Here is a 13,926-nt window from a genome sequence, read left to right as displayed (position 1 = left end):
ATACGGGTGGGAAGGAAGAGAAAGCTCACCCCAGATTCCCTGTGCTCCTCAGAAGGGTCTGTTTCTTGCAGTTTCTGGGTCACAAGTAGAAGATGAAAGCTGTGTCTGATAATCTTCTCTCTTCTTAGCATATTTATCAAAGAAAGCCTGGACTGTTGTTCTTTGAATGTCCACTCACAGCATTTTACTCGCTTAATTAGCATGTATAAGACTTGAGGAATATTTTTTTTTCTTTTTTGTACTTTACTGCACACACTTGTTCTGCATTGCCAATGAACTACTGAACTGCTAAATCCTTTCAGTAGGTTTATTTTCCTTTGAATAATAAAAAGAGGGGCCTCAAATTTGGTTGTCCTCTGTTGCATGTTTATTATGCTGACAGCTTTTATTATGTTGCTATTTTGCTGAGAATAACAGCACTGACTATTACTTTCTAGGACCATAGAGGGTAATGTATGCCAGAAAGCAGAGATGAATACATTAAGGAAGAGCCAGTTAATATTTACAAAGAGAATAAACTAATGCTGATCTTGCGTCTTTTCCATCTCAAAAAAAAAGAACTAATATTCTGTGCCTAAAAAATCATGGGAAAAAGACGCTATTAAAAGATTATTAAAGGTGATGATGTGGAGGGTACCATGATCTGTTTCTGCCCATAGAACACTTCCAATACCAAATCTGTGAGGTGAGGGTTTTTTCCCACAGCAGTTAATCCTCCAACACCAGCTTGTTTTGTCCTATTCAATTCAATTCAGACACTACCTGGAATCAGTGTCAGATCCCACAAGTTAAGGCTCAGTCCCACGAGACTGCCTCCATGTTCTATGTCAGTTGCAGCTTCCAAGCCTCTCCTACTTCTGATCAACCAGCTGTAAATAGGGGTTCCATAACCCTCTTCTTGGGTTGAATAATTTGCCAGAACAGCTCACAAAACTCAAGGAAACAGTCTCCTTGCTATTACCAGTTTATTATAGAGGATGCAACTCAGGAACAGCCAAGTGAAAGAGATACATAGGCAAGATGTATGGAAAGAGTGCTTTCTCTGGGTTTGCAACCTTCCAAACACCTGGATGTATTCACCAGCCTGGAAGAGTATTGATGGAAGTCTCATTGTGAAGGCACGATTAATTAAATCATTGGTGATTGAACTCCATCTCCAGGCCCTCTCCCTCCCCAGAGGTCTAGGGGTGGTGCCAAAATTTACAACTCTCTAATCATGTCTTGTTCTTTCTGGTGATGAGCCTCCATTCTGAAGCTATCTAGGGGCCTCCCAACAGGTACTTCCAAAAGGCAATGAATTTATTCATTAGGATAAATTCTGGTATGGTTGGAAGGGGGCTTATTATGGATAAAAAAAGATGCTCCTCTAACCCCAGCACTCAGAAATTCCAAGAGTTTTAGGAGCCTGTGCCAGGAACAAAGACCAAATATATATATTTCTTATTATTACAATATCACAGAAGGGAAGCCAGGTCTCCACTACTGAGCTGGAGTTTTGATCCTAGCAGTGAGTCCTTTTGACATCCTGGCCTTGAAATTAAGGGAGGAAGAGTGAGGATGGTTTCCTTTCTGAACCATTAATCAAATCTAGTTGCTCCTCAAAATTTATGGAAGGAAGTAGAAGGATAGCAGGTAGAAAAGAGGAGAGAAAGACGGGAAAGAGACAGACCAGAGACTTGTCTCAGAACCCTCCCTAAGAGATAAAACAGCCCTCTCTTGACTTCAGGTTCAGAGTTAAAGATACAATGATGTGTTCTTTAAACAAAAGTGACCTATGGTGTTATTAAAAGTTTCAATTATAGTCATGCTTTGTGCAGTAAATATGATTTACATGTATTGTATACAAAATGAAATGGAATTGATTTCCTACCATCTGTTCCAAAGCCTCCTTGATGTTTACATTGTAATATTTTGTTGCTTGCATAATGATACTTTGTTAGTGCTTTTTACCTTCCAAGCACCATATAAACATTAAATAATTAATTTACACAGCACCCAAGAGATATGGAGCTGGTAAAATTATATAAGCCTTCTTATTTTATCCATAAGGAAACTGAGGCAACGGACATAAGGGCCTTGTAAATCACTGTTAGAGAAATTTAGTCACAATATCATTATTTTTTACTTTCTTTTTACATTACCTTGCCCAATCCAGTAGCGCTCTGAGGTGCATGAGTAAGACCAGGAAGGCCATATTGGTTTCTCTATGTATTCAGAAATAATGTTTCTTATGATGATTCCTTCTGATGATTGTAACAGAAAACTATAATATGGATGTGAGATTTCTGCCACTGTTCACCCTGAATGCCCATCATTTGCCTGTGACCTCAGCATCTGAAGTCACTGTGAAAAAGTAGATTGTAGGAGCGAGATACTGATGATCAAAACTGAAAGAAATAGTTCAGCTTATCAAGTAGAATGTTCCAACATCTTAGGGGGCTGAAAATAGAATAAGTGCTCCCTAGAAGATGTAAACTATGTTACTGAGGATCTCCTACTATGTGATAGAATGATGGAACACTCTGGAGGTGCTTTGAAGACCAAATGCCCACAAGGATAACTAAAGCAGCTTTTGCTGTCTTCTTCGATCCCAGGATTCTAGTTTCTCCGAGCAATGCCAGAGGTGAACTTATGGTCTTAAGCTCATTCACACCCTGGTTTAACCAGCTCAGATTTTTCCAATATTGGTTAGCACACATCTCTCCTTAAAGTTACATGCTTTCCTTCATGATAAGTTTCATGTTTTATGACGTGATCATTCCAAAAGATCGTTTCCAAAAAGAGAATATAGCAAGTCCTGTGTATTCATTTATTTTCTGTAATGGCATTACTGATTTTGTAAGCTATATAGATATAGATCATTTACTTTCTCAAGAAAGCACCGAATGCGGTAAATTAATTCAGAGTGGGTATTTGTTTTAAAAATTTTATATAGTTAATATTTGGGCCTATAACTAGAGTTACATCTCCTAAAATATACCAACAATTACAGATATTAGTTTTTCCAAGAAAACTTTCTAAAACCAGATGCTCAGAAAATGACCCATTTTGATTATTGAAGATTTAGGAACAGTCATGACTAAATGTATGAAAGATTTTCTCAGAATAGATTACTGAAGCTTGAATTTGCAAACCTAATCCAAAAACCAGTTTTCCTTTTAACATTTCTGTACATTATAATTTTCATTTCAGATTGTGGTCATGACAAATCATATATGCTAGTTTTAATTTCTCAGTGAAAGTATGAATTTCAAAATCTACTTTAATCAAAACATGTTCATTATGTGCAATTGATTCTAGGTATGATTTTGTGGAAGTTGAAGATATATCTGAAACCAGTACCATTATTAGAGGACGATGGTGTGGACACAAGGAAGTTCCTCCAAGGATAAAATCAAGAACGAACCAAATTAAAATCACATTCAAGTCCGATGACTACTTTGTGGCTAAACCTGGATTCAAGATTTATTATTCTTTGCTGGTGAGTACTTAACCACTTTATGATTAAAAGCAGACACTGGTTTCATGAAGTGTAGAGATCAATTTTCTATGATCAAATTCAGTGAGGGTGAGTGAACTTTATTAGTTCCTTATAACATGGTTTGTTCCTACCTTATGGTCAAAATGTTAAAATCCTTCTTAGTAAGAAATACCATTTTGGATCTATTAAGTCAACCTTTGTGCCATGCATTTTGAAAGAGAGCATAGTAAATAGAAAAAGGGAAATCTTTAAGGTAAAGCCAATACTAAATTGCCTTTTGATTCAACTGATGCAAGGTAAACATACAGCCAAATAGAAGGTATGTGAGAGTTAAACAGGTTTTCAGAATTAAAGCTAAAGAAAATAATTTCCTCTTTTGGTTTGAAAATTTGTGTATAAGTTCTATCACAGAAGAAAGTCCTGATGATTATAATTTCAGTTATGACCCAGATTTAGGAAGGGTCTGTGTTATAATCATAGAGCCTCAGGGCTCATAAGCATCTACAAAATCAAAAGGTCCAATAGAGGACCCAAGAGTATGAATCCTGTTTGCTACACTCATGCTTATTTGTAGTCTTTTCTCTACTTAAACACCTCAGCAGCCATTCTCAACTGTAAATGGTTCTGACTGATAGAAAATGTTCAACCTTATAATGAGCCAAAATCTACATTGTAGTTAATTTTAGTCGTTGGGTCACACACAGTCATGGGTCACACACAATCTTTACTCATTCATACATTAATAAAACAATAGTAAGTTCCTGTTCTTTGTCAGGCACTCTGGTAGATGTAGTAGATACAAAGGTAAGCAGGACAGACAGGGTCCTTGAACCGTCTGGAGCTTAAAGTCGGGTAGAGATGCCAAAAACTAAAAAGCAGCAACAGGCCAGGTGTGGTGGCTCATGCCTGTAATCCCTACACTTTGGGAAGCTGAGGTGGGAGGATCTCTTGAAGCCAGGAACTCGAGACCAGCCTGGGCAACAAAGCAAGACCCTATCTCTACAAAAAAAATTTAAAAATTTGCTTGGTTTAGTGGTGTGTGCTTACAGTCCCAGCTACTGGGAAGGCTGAGACAGGAGAATTGTTGAGCCCAGGAGTTTGAAGCTACAGTGAACCATGACTACACCACTGCAGTCTAGCCTGGGTAACAAAGCAAGACCCTATCTCAAAAAAAAAAAAATAGCAACAACTGAGAATGATGCATAACAAGACACAATAACTGAGTGCTGTACGTTAGGCCCACAGAGACATTTGGATAATTTTTTCTATACATTAACATAAATATCCCAGAATCCTTCAGTTGTTTGTAGCATATTGCCTTTTAGGATCAATTTTCACTTTCTTTCGGTTTGTCTCTTTCCCTTTTCCAAGTGTGAATGCCAAAATAGAACACAGTACTATAAATAGCATCAATTTATTTTTTTATTTTTTATCTTAAGAATTAAAGTTTTAGAAAAGAAAAAAAAACTTGCTTTTTAAAAAATCTAATTGGTTTTCTTTGCATTATGGTGAATTATTAAACACTAAGTGAATTCTACATCAGAACATTGTAAATGAAAAAATAACATGCGGTAACACTGGTTGCAGTTTAAATGTGAAAATAATCCATCAAGCATGATTTACATTATTGCAAACTCATGCAGTTCTGCTAAGTATTAAAATTGAAGTGTGAACCTTTGGTTTCTACATTTATTTGCCTTTTAATGTGTTCAGTGATGCATCTGTTCTCAATTATTCATGGATGCAGCAGGCTTGGCATGTGAGAATGGTGATGGATAGGCTTAGAGAAGAATTATTTTTTGCCTTAAAATACCAAGCACTATTAGTGCTAATGTTTTGTTATGAGTAAGTTGAATGTTCCATAAGTCAGTTAGAAACACCATAACTACAACATAATGTCTTTAAGGCAAAATAACCATTTTGTAGAAAGCAGTAGGAATACAGGTGTAAGGGAGAATGGACACTTTTGTTTGATGTGTTTTGGGTTATGGTGCAGTCTCATAACTCATTTCTTGGTCAATTTTAAGTGGAATATTGGGCTGCCTCTATAGTTTGGATGTAAACTGTTTGGCATCACTGTCCTGGCTTATTTACCTCCACCAGTATATTCAATTTTGTGTTTTTTTCTTTTTTGAAATGATGATGTTACAACATTCTTGTGTATTTTTCTACTGGTCTGTTGGTCTGTGTCCATTGAGAATAGCTACAGACTCTTTTGCCTCCTAATAGGCTTCTGGCCTTAAATATGGCCCACTAAAGCCAAAGTATTTTGACAAACAAATTTTAAGAGATAGAATGAGCTTAACCTCCAGGTATGTAGAGACTCTAGATCATGTGGCTTTTTGACAAAACTCTTCTGTTTGATTCTTGGCTCAGCAGGGATAGATCACATATGGTTTGACCACTGTACTGGGAAGATCACTTTATTCATGTTTAAATTTTACTTGGAGAGGCTTTAAAGCAGGGTTTATAAACTTAAGAGACCAGGCTTGAAACTGGAAGTAGGCCAGGTGTAAATTAATAGGGAGACAGTGGGATTAAAAATGGCAATCCCTCTTCAAGTGTGTTTAAATAATAAATTTTAGAATGCTAAACACATTTAGGAGCTAGAGTCGGCTGTTTTGCAACCCCTACTTTAAGGAATACTAGGTGCAAGAAAAATATGAGCCTTAAGATTAGTTCGTGGCCGGGTGTGGTGGCTAAGGCCTATAATCCCAGCATTTTGGGAGGCCGAGGCAGGAGGACCCCTTGAGCCCAGAAGTTTAAGAAGTCCAGCCTGGGCAACATAGTGGGACCCTGTCTCTATAAAAAGTGAAAAAAAAAAACAAAAACAAACAAAAAAAAACAGGCATGATGGCACATGCCTGTAACCTCACCTACTCCAGAGGCTGAAGCTGGAGGACTGTGTGAGCCCAGAAGGTCAAGGCTGCAGTGAGCGGTGATGCCACCACTGCACTCCTGCCTGTGTCAGAGTGAGACCCTGTCTAAAAACAAACAAACAAACAAACAAACAAAAAAAACAGCACACGAGGAGTCAAGGTGCTCTTGGAAAATGAAGAGTAGCTGTTAGGATAGGTCATAGGTCAAGTTCACCTCCCTTCTCATCTCTACCTCTCTACCTGCATACCTCCCATGGAACATCTCTGCTCTTCCTGCCTCAGTGACTCTCCAGGTGTACCTGGACATTTCCTAAAGCTACAAGTAGTAGGTATCCAGGACTGCAAGAGCCTATTACACTGGAATCACATCTACATGGTTCATGCTCATAATGTTTTTGGAAAAGTGCAATGTACATTTTTAGTCAGTTTTTTACTCTAGCAAACTGTGGAGACTAATGGATAACATCAAGATAACTTATTTTTGGTTGGGAATGATGCTTATATCACAGTTTTGTTTGATGCGTGGAATTCAACCTTCTACCTTCTTTTAGCACCTATCACAGTGCCCACCCAGGGCATGGCAGCATAGCCATGTGGGACCAGTGCCTTACCATAAAGCATACCTTAGATTGAAGGCAGGATTCACCCATTAGGAATGGTGCAATATTAAGCAGCTTTCTTATCCTTTGCTTTTACATCTTTTAAATGGGAGTAATAATTGGAATTGGTATAAAATTTTAAAATGATAATTACTTAGCACAATGCCTAGGATGTATTAAGTGTTCAATAAATGATGACAATAATTCTACCTTTTACCATCACAAATTATGTATATATCTGTCTCCTCCAGATACACGCTTATCTGCTTGTTGAAGTTGGGATGTGTATCTCATTCCTATGCATAATTCTATACAGTGCCTTATACATGGCTAGACCGTGTGTTTGTTGAAGTGACCCTTTCTTGGGAAAATATGATTCATAAAATTTGCCTGATTTCATTTTATTGCTCTCCTGTTCAGCCTTCTTTTCTGATTCTACCCCATTAAAGATAACAGATACCTTCAGAAAGCATAATTAAGCAGAATGGATAATGTTGTCAAATATTTGGTAGCGAGATATGATTATCTAAATAAATTAGGATCTCCTGCCACAAATCTACTTTGCTGGAGAACAAATGAATGGTTGGTTGGTTAGGAATCTTTCTGAGAAGACTACTGAGTAGATTATTGGAAAGGTATTCAATTACAAGGCTCCCCCCGGTAGATGGTGTACAGAGAACTGAACAAACAAGGGTATGAATTTCAGCTCTGCTGCATACTGACTAATGGCTCAGTTTCATCGTCTGCAAAATGGTGATAATACTGCGTGACATTAGGTTGTTTTGAGGATTAAATTAGATAACTTTTATAAACTACTTTGCCTGGAACTTATTAATTACTCAACTGTCTGCGGCTATTATTGTTATTATTATCACTGGCCATATTATTAATATATCAGGTAACAGACAATCCTGTATAAATAGCCCACTTGCATGTGTGTCTGTGTTAATGTGAGGTACATTTTTTAAAATTCAAAAATAAAAAGTCAAGTCATTTGAAAGCTTGGAAAGCTACTCAAAAACTTTCTTGTTTTATTAATAAAATCTACTTTATTTTATACATTGAAATTTGCTAATACCCATTATAACACTTTCTAAAATAAAAAACCTGTTTTATCATATCAGTTGCTTAGCTGTGTATATCTCTGTAGTTAATTAAAGTGATGCCGTTATTTCCATTGGGAATAAAACTCAAATGAAGAATGGTTTTACATAAAAATGATTATTTAAAATAGAAAAAGAAGAAAAGGAAGAAGATGGAGAAGGGAGGAGAAGGAAGAGAGGAGGAGAACAGCCCAGGGGTTGAAAAAGACAAGATTATCAATTATAATAACTTTTGCAGACTCTAATTATGCTCACCTAAAATTTACCAATTGGTAAAACAAAAGCAATATTATCAACAGCAAAATAAAGGTGAGCATCATCCTCCTAAGCTGAATTTTTTTTTTTTTTTTTTGAGTTGGAGTCTCTTTCTGTCGCCTAGGCTGGAGTGCAGTGGTGCAATCTCGGCTCACTGCAAGCTCCGTCTCCTGGGTTCCTGCCATTCTCCTGCCTCAGCCTCCTGAGTAGCTGGGACTACAGGCACCCGCCACCACGCCCGGCTAATTTTTTGTATTTTTGGTAGAGACGGGGTTTCACCATGTTAGCCAGGATGGTCTCGACCTCCTGACCTCTTGATCCGCCCGCCTCAGCCTCCCAAAGTGCTAGGATTACAGGTGTGAACCACCGCGCCTGGCCCTAAGCTGAATTCTTAAACAAAGCTAGAGAATAAAGGACCATTGACCTTCGGAATTGACCATTCAGAACACCCATGGTATTTTAGGCACTTCAGCCAGGACTATATATATATAGCCAAGGACTGTCAGAGTGAGGACAGTAATCCCTACAGCAGATTCTGTTTACCTCAGTTTCTTTCCCTCAAATATATCCCACTGGAGATTTCGGAGCTGCAAGAGCTGCAATATAGTTTCATAAATGCCTACTGTAAGCCAGACAAGGCATATCCAGTGCCCTGGAGATACAGCAGTGAGGAAGACAGGCAGAACCTCTGCTGTCAGGAATACTCATAGCAGTGGGAGGAAATAGATCATAAGCATGTAAGCAGCGAAGTACATGCGTACATAGAAACATTCAAACCTCAATAAAGGCAGATAAAAGAAAATAGTGTGTTGGAGAGTGACTAGTATGGAGCCCATTCCAGCTAGGGAGTCAAGGATGATCTGTGGATGTAAAATTTCAATGGAGACCTGAAATATTAGGAAGCAATGATGCAAAGCTATGGAAGAAGAGTGCACTAAACAAAAGGAGAGCAATTGCTAAGACCCTAAAATAGAAAAGAGAAGGCACCTTTCCCTTGGAGTGATGATTTTCTTGGTGCCTTAGCATTCAGGCTGCTGAAAGGAAGCAAAGACAAGAGAGGGAAGCAACCCAGTAGGTCACTCCTCTCTCAGTCAAAGATGAGGAAGGTTTCTTATCTTTATCTCAGACCATCCTACTGAGGATATCTCTCAAGTCTTTCAGCACTTAGATGGGATAAGGTAGCTAAAACCAGAGGGTTAGCTAAGGTGAGATGCTACAAAAGTATCAATAAGACACTAAACCAAGATAATCCAAAGGGTTAGATACTATTATTTATCTTTTTATTATTATTATTCTATAGTATATTAATCATTATTATCATCATCAGGACTGTCCTACCAAATTATAATTTCTATAGGGGAAGGAACCTTGTATGTTTTGTTTATCATAGTGCATGGCATATAAAAGGTGCTCAATAAAAAGTCTGTTCAAAAATGCATTGAAACACATGCATGACTAGAAAGAGCCAAACAATATTATAATGGGACTTCATTTCACCTCACTTTCTGTGTCCTCCCATTCCTTCTTACCTACCTGTTCCTCTTCTGCTTCCCAACCCCTGAAGAGCCCAATTTTCCCTTTATTCCCCTCACCCATTACCATTTGCTTATAGACCCAGCCATATCCTTTGTCAAATTTTCCTTTGCTTCAGGATTATATTAAATTTCATTCTTCACTGTCCCATGAACTCTATTAAAGTTTTCATTATGTACTGCATTTAGGATCTGTCTGTCTGGACACAAAGCAAGCCAGGGATGTGGTCAGGAGGATAGCAGAGCAAGAGGGACAAATGTATGTACCAGAACCCCTGGGTGAATGCTGCTGTCCTGGGCTGGAAAGCCTAGGCCACAGAGAAAATGAAGGCACTTCCATGGATACTGGTTGAAGCACACATTCTTTAAGAACAGATTCTTGCTGTTGCAGGATGTTATAGGCAGGGTTATATAGGTGTTCTTATTCACTATTTCACAAATATTCTAAAATTTCACCAATTACAGAGATCATTTTGATGAACTAGTGTTCTCTTTGGGAAGGTTATGTTAATCAAATTGTATTCCTAAAACCTAAATACAGTACATATGAGAACTTTGATAGAGTTCATAGGACAGTGAAGAATATGATAAAACAGACAAGGTTCCTGCCCTTATAGAAATTATAATTTGGTGGGACAGTCCTGATGATGATAATAATATGTTAAATATACTAAAATAATAATAATAAGATTAATAATAGTATCTAACCTTTTTTGATTACTTTGAGGATTTCACATATGAGGCATTGTATGTGAAGTATTTAATACAATGCCTGACATGTCGTAAATATTCTGTTACTACTAAGTCTTGCATGAATGCATCTCCATGAAGCATGGATTAGGGAAAATATAGAATTTAAAGCTGCATTATCTTAGAGATCTAATGCTTATGCTAATCCTGTTATTTTACAAGTGATTCAATAAACACAGGTTAGGTAACTTTACAAATGAGTCAGTGAAAACACAGAGATTAGGAGCATGCCTGTGGTCACAGAGCTTATACATATGTGCTGCTATCCCTGAGATATGAAAGCTGTGGACCCACTCCACAGAAAAGTAAATATATCCGAAGTTGTGCATAAAGTTGCAGGGAGGCCCCTGAATCTCATCCATAACATGCTCTGTATCCACGGGCGCGGTTAAGCACCCCACACTTGCTGCCTTTGTGTGTTATCTGACTTTGAGAATGTTTTGCATGTTGACTAGTCCTGACACAAGCAGTGTTTGAAATAATACTTTACTGCTGTAATTTTCTCATAAGCCCTGGTTGCTGATCATATGAGCAGATGACTCCCCGATGTGCTGAGTAAACACATTTTCAGCTTGAGAGGGATGCTGTGTAATGACACTTGGAAAGTTCGGTATCCTGTTTATCTAGTATCTAATTATATGGGCATGCAACAAGTAAACTTTTATCCTTGAAAACCAGAAAAAATGTAGTGATTTTTAGAAAAATGTGCCTCTTTATATGCATGTAACCTTTCCTGTATATCTGTGGTCTTTGGTGTACTAATATTTTGATAGATTAAGAAAATGAGGAAAACGAAGTAGGAAAAAGCTATTCAAGCTATTTTAGAAAATGGCTTGCATATTTAAGATATGTCAAAAACAAAGCAGTGTTACTTAGTGATGAAGTGAAACCTTGGTATTAAAAAAATGTCTCCACCTATCGTTCACTTATAAATTCAACAAATATGTCTGAAGACTTACTGTGGATAATAAGAAAATGATAGTCCTGAGGGAGAGAAAGGTACACAATTATAAGGCAGGGAGAATTGCAGTGATAAAATGTGCGTGGAGTATTTGGGGCACACAAGAAAGACAGGCATTTAACCTCACAAAGGAGCGAATTGCTGGGCTGTGTCAGGGAGGCAACAGCATCCCGGGAAGAGGGCGTTGCCTGCATAAAGGCCTGAAAAAGCAGGCATTTCAGAGTATCCTGATGAGTTAATTCAGAGTGTTGCAGGTTAATGGTGCTAATCACTTACTAGCCTTTCTTTATTTTAGCTACTAGGCAAAAGATACAAGAAGCCAAAAGGACTCAAAAGTAGCAGTTTCATTAATGTGAGTCCAAGAAATACTAAAGCTTAAGTCTTTCTAGTAAAACTAGAATGGAGAACTTGGGTGGAATGAAAAGCCACAGGGTAAGTGTACAACAACTATGATGCAAATTCAGACTCAAGGATGCTTGGGAGGGCTCAAGGTTGATAAACAAACATGGGTACACTTACACAGTCTTCCTACTGCATGGAAGATCACAAGTCTGGTTACAAATGGTCATAAACAGTCACAATCAGGTGGGATAGCCAGCAAGGAGGTACATTGTGCTTAGCAGGTGGACTCAGGAAGAGGAGGAGAGCCGAGACCTTTCCCGGTGATTGATCCTAGAAGCAGCAACCCAAAAGAGAAATGGGGTGGGAAAGGAAGGAGGATGGAAGAAGTTTTAACCAGCTGACGGGTTCACCTCACCCGCTGCTTTGACAGAGCCAATTTATCAAGACAGGGGAATTGTAATAGAGAAAGAGCTTAATTCACACAGAGCCAGCTGTATGGAAGACCAGAGTTTTATTATTACTCAAATCAGTCTCTGCAAAAACTCAAGGATTGGAGTTTTTAAGGATAATTTGTTTGGTAGGGGGTGGGGGTATTGGAAAGTGGGGAGTGCTGATTGGTCAGGATGGAGATGAAATTATAGGGAGTTGAAGCTCTCCTCTTGTGCTCAGTCAGTTCCTGGTTGTGGACTACAAGGCCAGATGAACCAGTTTATCGATCTGAGTGGTGCCAGCTGATCCATCCAGTGCAGGTTCTGCAAAATATCTTAAGTACTGATCTTAGATTTTACAATAGTGATGTTATCCCGAGGAGCAATTTGGGAGGTTGAGAATCTTGCAGCCTCCAGCTGCATGACTCCTAAACCATAATTTCTAATCTTGTGGCTAATTTCTTAGTCCTGTGAAGACAGTTTAGTCCCCAGTCAGGAAGGGGGTTTGTTTTGAGAAAGAGCTGTTACCGTCTTTGTTTCCTAGTTAAACTAAAAACTAAGCTCCTCCCAAAGTTAGTTTGGCCTATACTCAGGAATGAATAAGGACAGCTTGGAGGTTAAAAGCAAGATGGAGTCGGTCAGATCTCTTTCACCATCATAATTTTCTCAGTTATAATCTTTGCAAAGGCCCTTTCCAAGTGATGAAAGGAAAAATACTTGTTGATATCTCCATATCTGTGGGCTGGGGCAGTAATATGGAAAGAAGAGTTCCCCCCTACAAAAGAGCAAGGGGCTGTGTGCCCATAAAGGGTGGGAGCCCACAGTGAGTTTTATGTTTTAAGTTTTTCAATCAGGTATCTTTGGTAACGGTCCTTTGGAACTCTGTTCTACTCTTGTACTCACTCTGGCTCTAAGGAGACCTAGCTGACCTGCTCTATTTGCTGTAAGATTCAGCCATTCTAACTGGGAAGTTAAAGATCCCATGAACTTCAGAGACCCCAGTCTCCTCTCCTAGGTGAATGAAGGAATTAGAAATCAATCAAAGAGACAGGACTCATCCAGCCTTGAAAACAACTGTCCTAAATGTTCCCTTTATCAGTGGAAATGTGACAGATAAAGGCTAACCTCCACTCAAGATTGTGCCTTTCACCTGAGAGCAAATTGAGCTATGGATTCAAAGTGAATCTTTTCTTATTTTGCAATTGAAAATTGGAGCCAGACAGGCAAAACATTAAAAAGAAAAATTGAAAAGTCATGGAGCCACCTCTGTGAAAGAGAGATACATGAATAAATAATCAAGTAATCATTGCTTCTTGGCTGGGCCCAGCTAATCACTTCCTGATTGGTCTCCCTCCCTCCTGTCTCCCCCATCTCCAATCTGTGCTGCACCTGGCTACCTGCTACTGTAGAGCTGTGATCATATTTTCCAGTTGAAAAATTGTGACTGACTCCCAGTTTTCTATGGAAAAACGTCCAGATACTTCACTCTGATACTGAGAGTCTTCCATGTTCTGACCACAGCCTAACATTCTAGTTTCAATTCTCCTTTTTCCTTACACATATTCTTTAGTCCAGACAAACAGAACTATTCCCTGA

General features: G+C 38.4%; 1 protein-coding gene across 2 annotated transcripts in view; it reads left to right on the top strand.

Moving 5' to 3' along the window:
• The window catches only part of PDGFD (platelet derived growth factor D), a 257,241-nt gene that overhangs the window by 165,569 nt on the left and 77,746 nt on the right, over positions 1–13,926 (top strand). For both annotated transcript variants that reach the window (XM_001154475.8, XM_522165.9), the window contains exon 3: positions 3,301–3,481. In XM_001154475.8, the coding sequence (XP_001154475.1) occupies positions 3,301–3,481 (181 nt within the window). The remainder of the gene's footprint in view (positions 1–3,300; positions 3,482–13,926) is intronic.

The sequence above is a fragment of the Pan troglodytes genome, chromosome 9 (genome assembly GCF_028858775.2).
Source record: "Pan troglodytes isolate AG18354 chromosome 9, NHGRI_mPanTro3-v2.0_pri, whole genome shotgun sequence".
Lineage (NCBI taxonomy): Eukaryota > Metazoa > Chordata > Mammalia > Primates > Hominidae > Pan > Pan troglodytes.
Note: the sequence above shows the minus strand (reverse complement) of the source record. Positions and strands in the feature narration are given on the sequence as shown.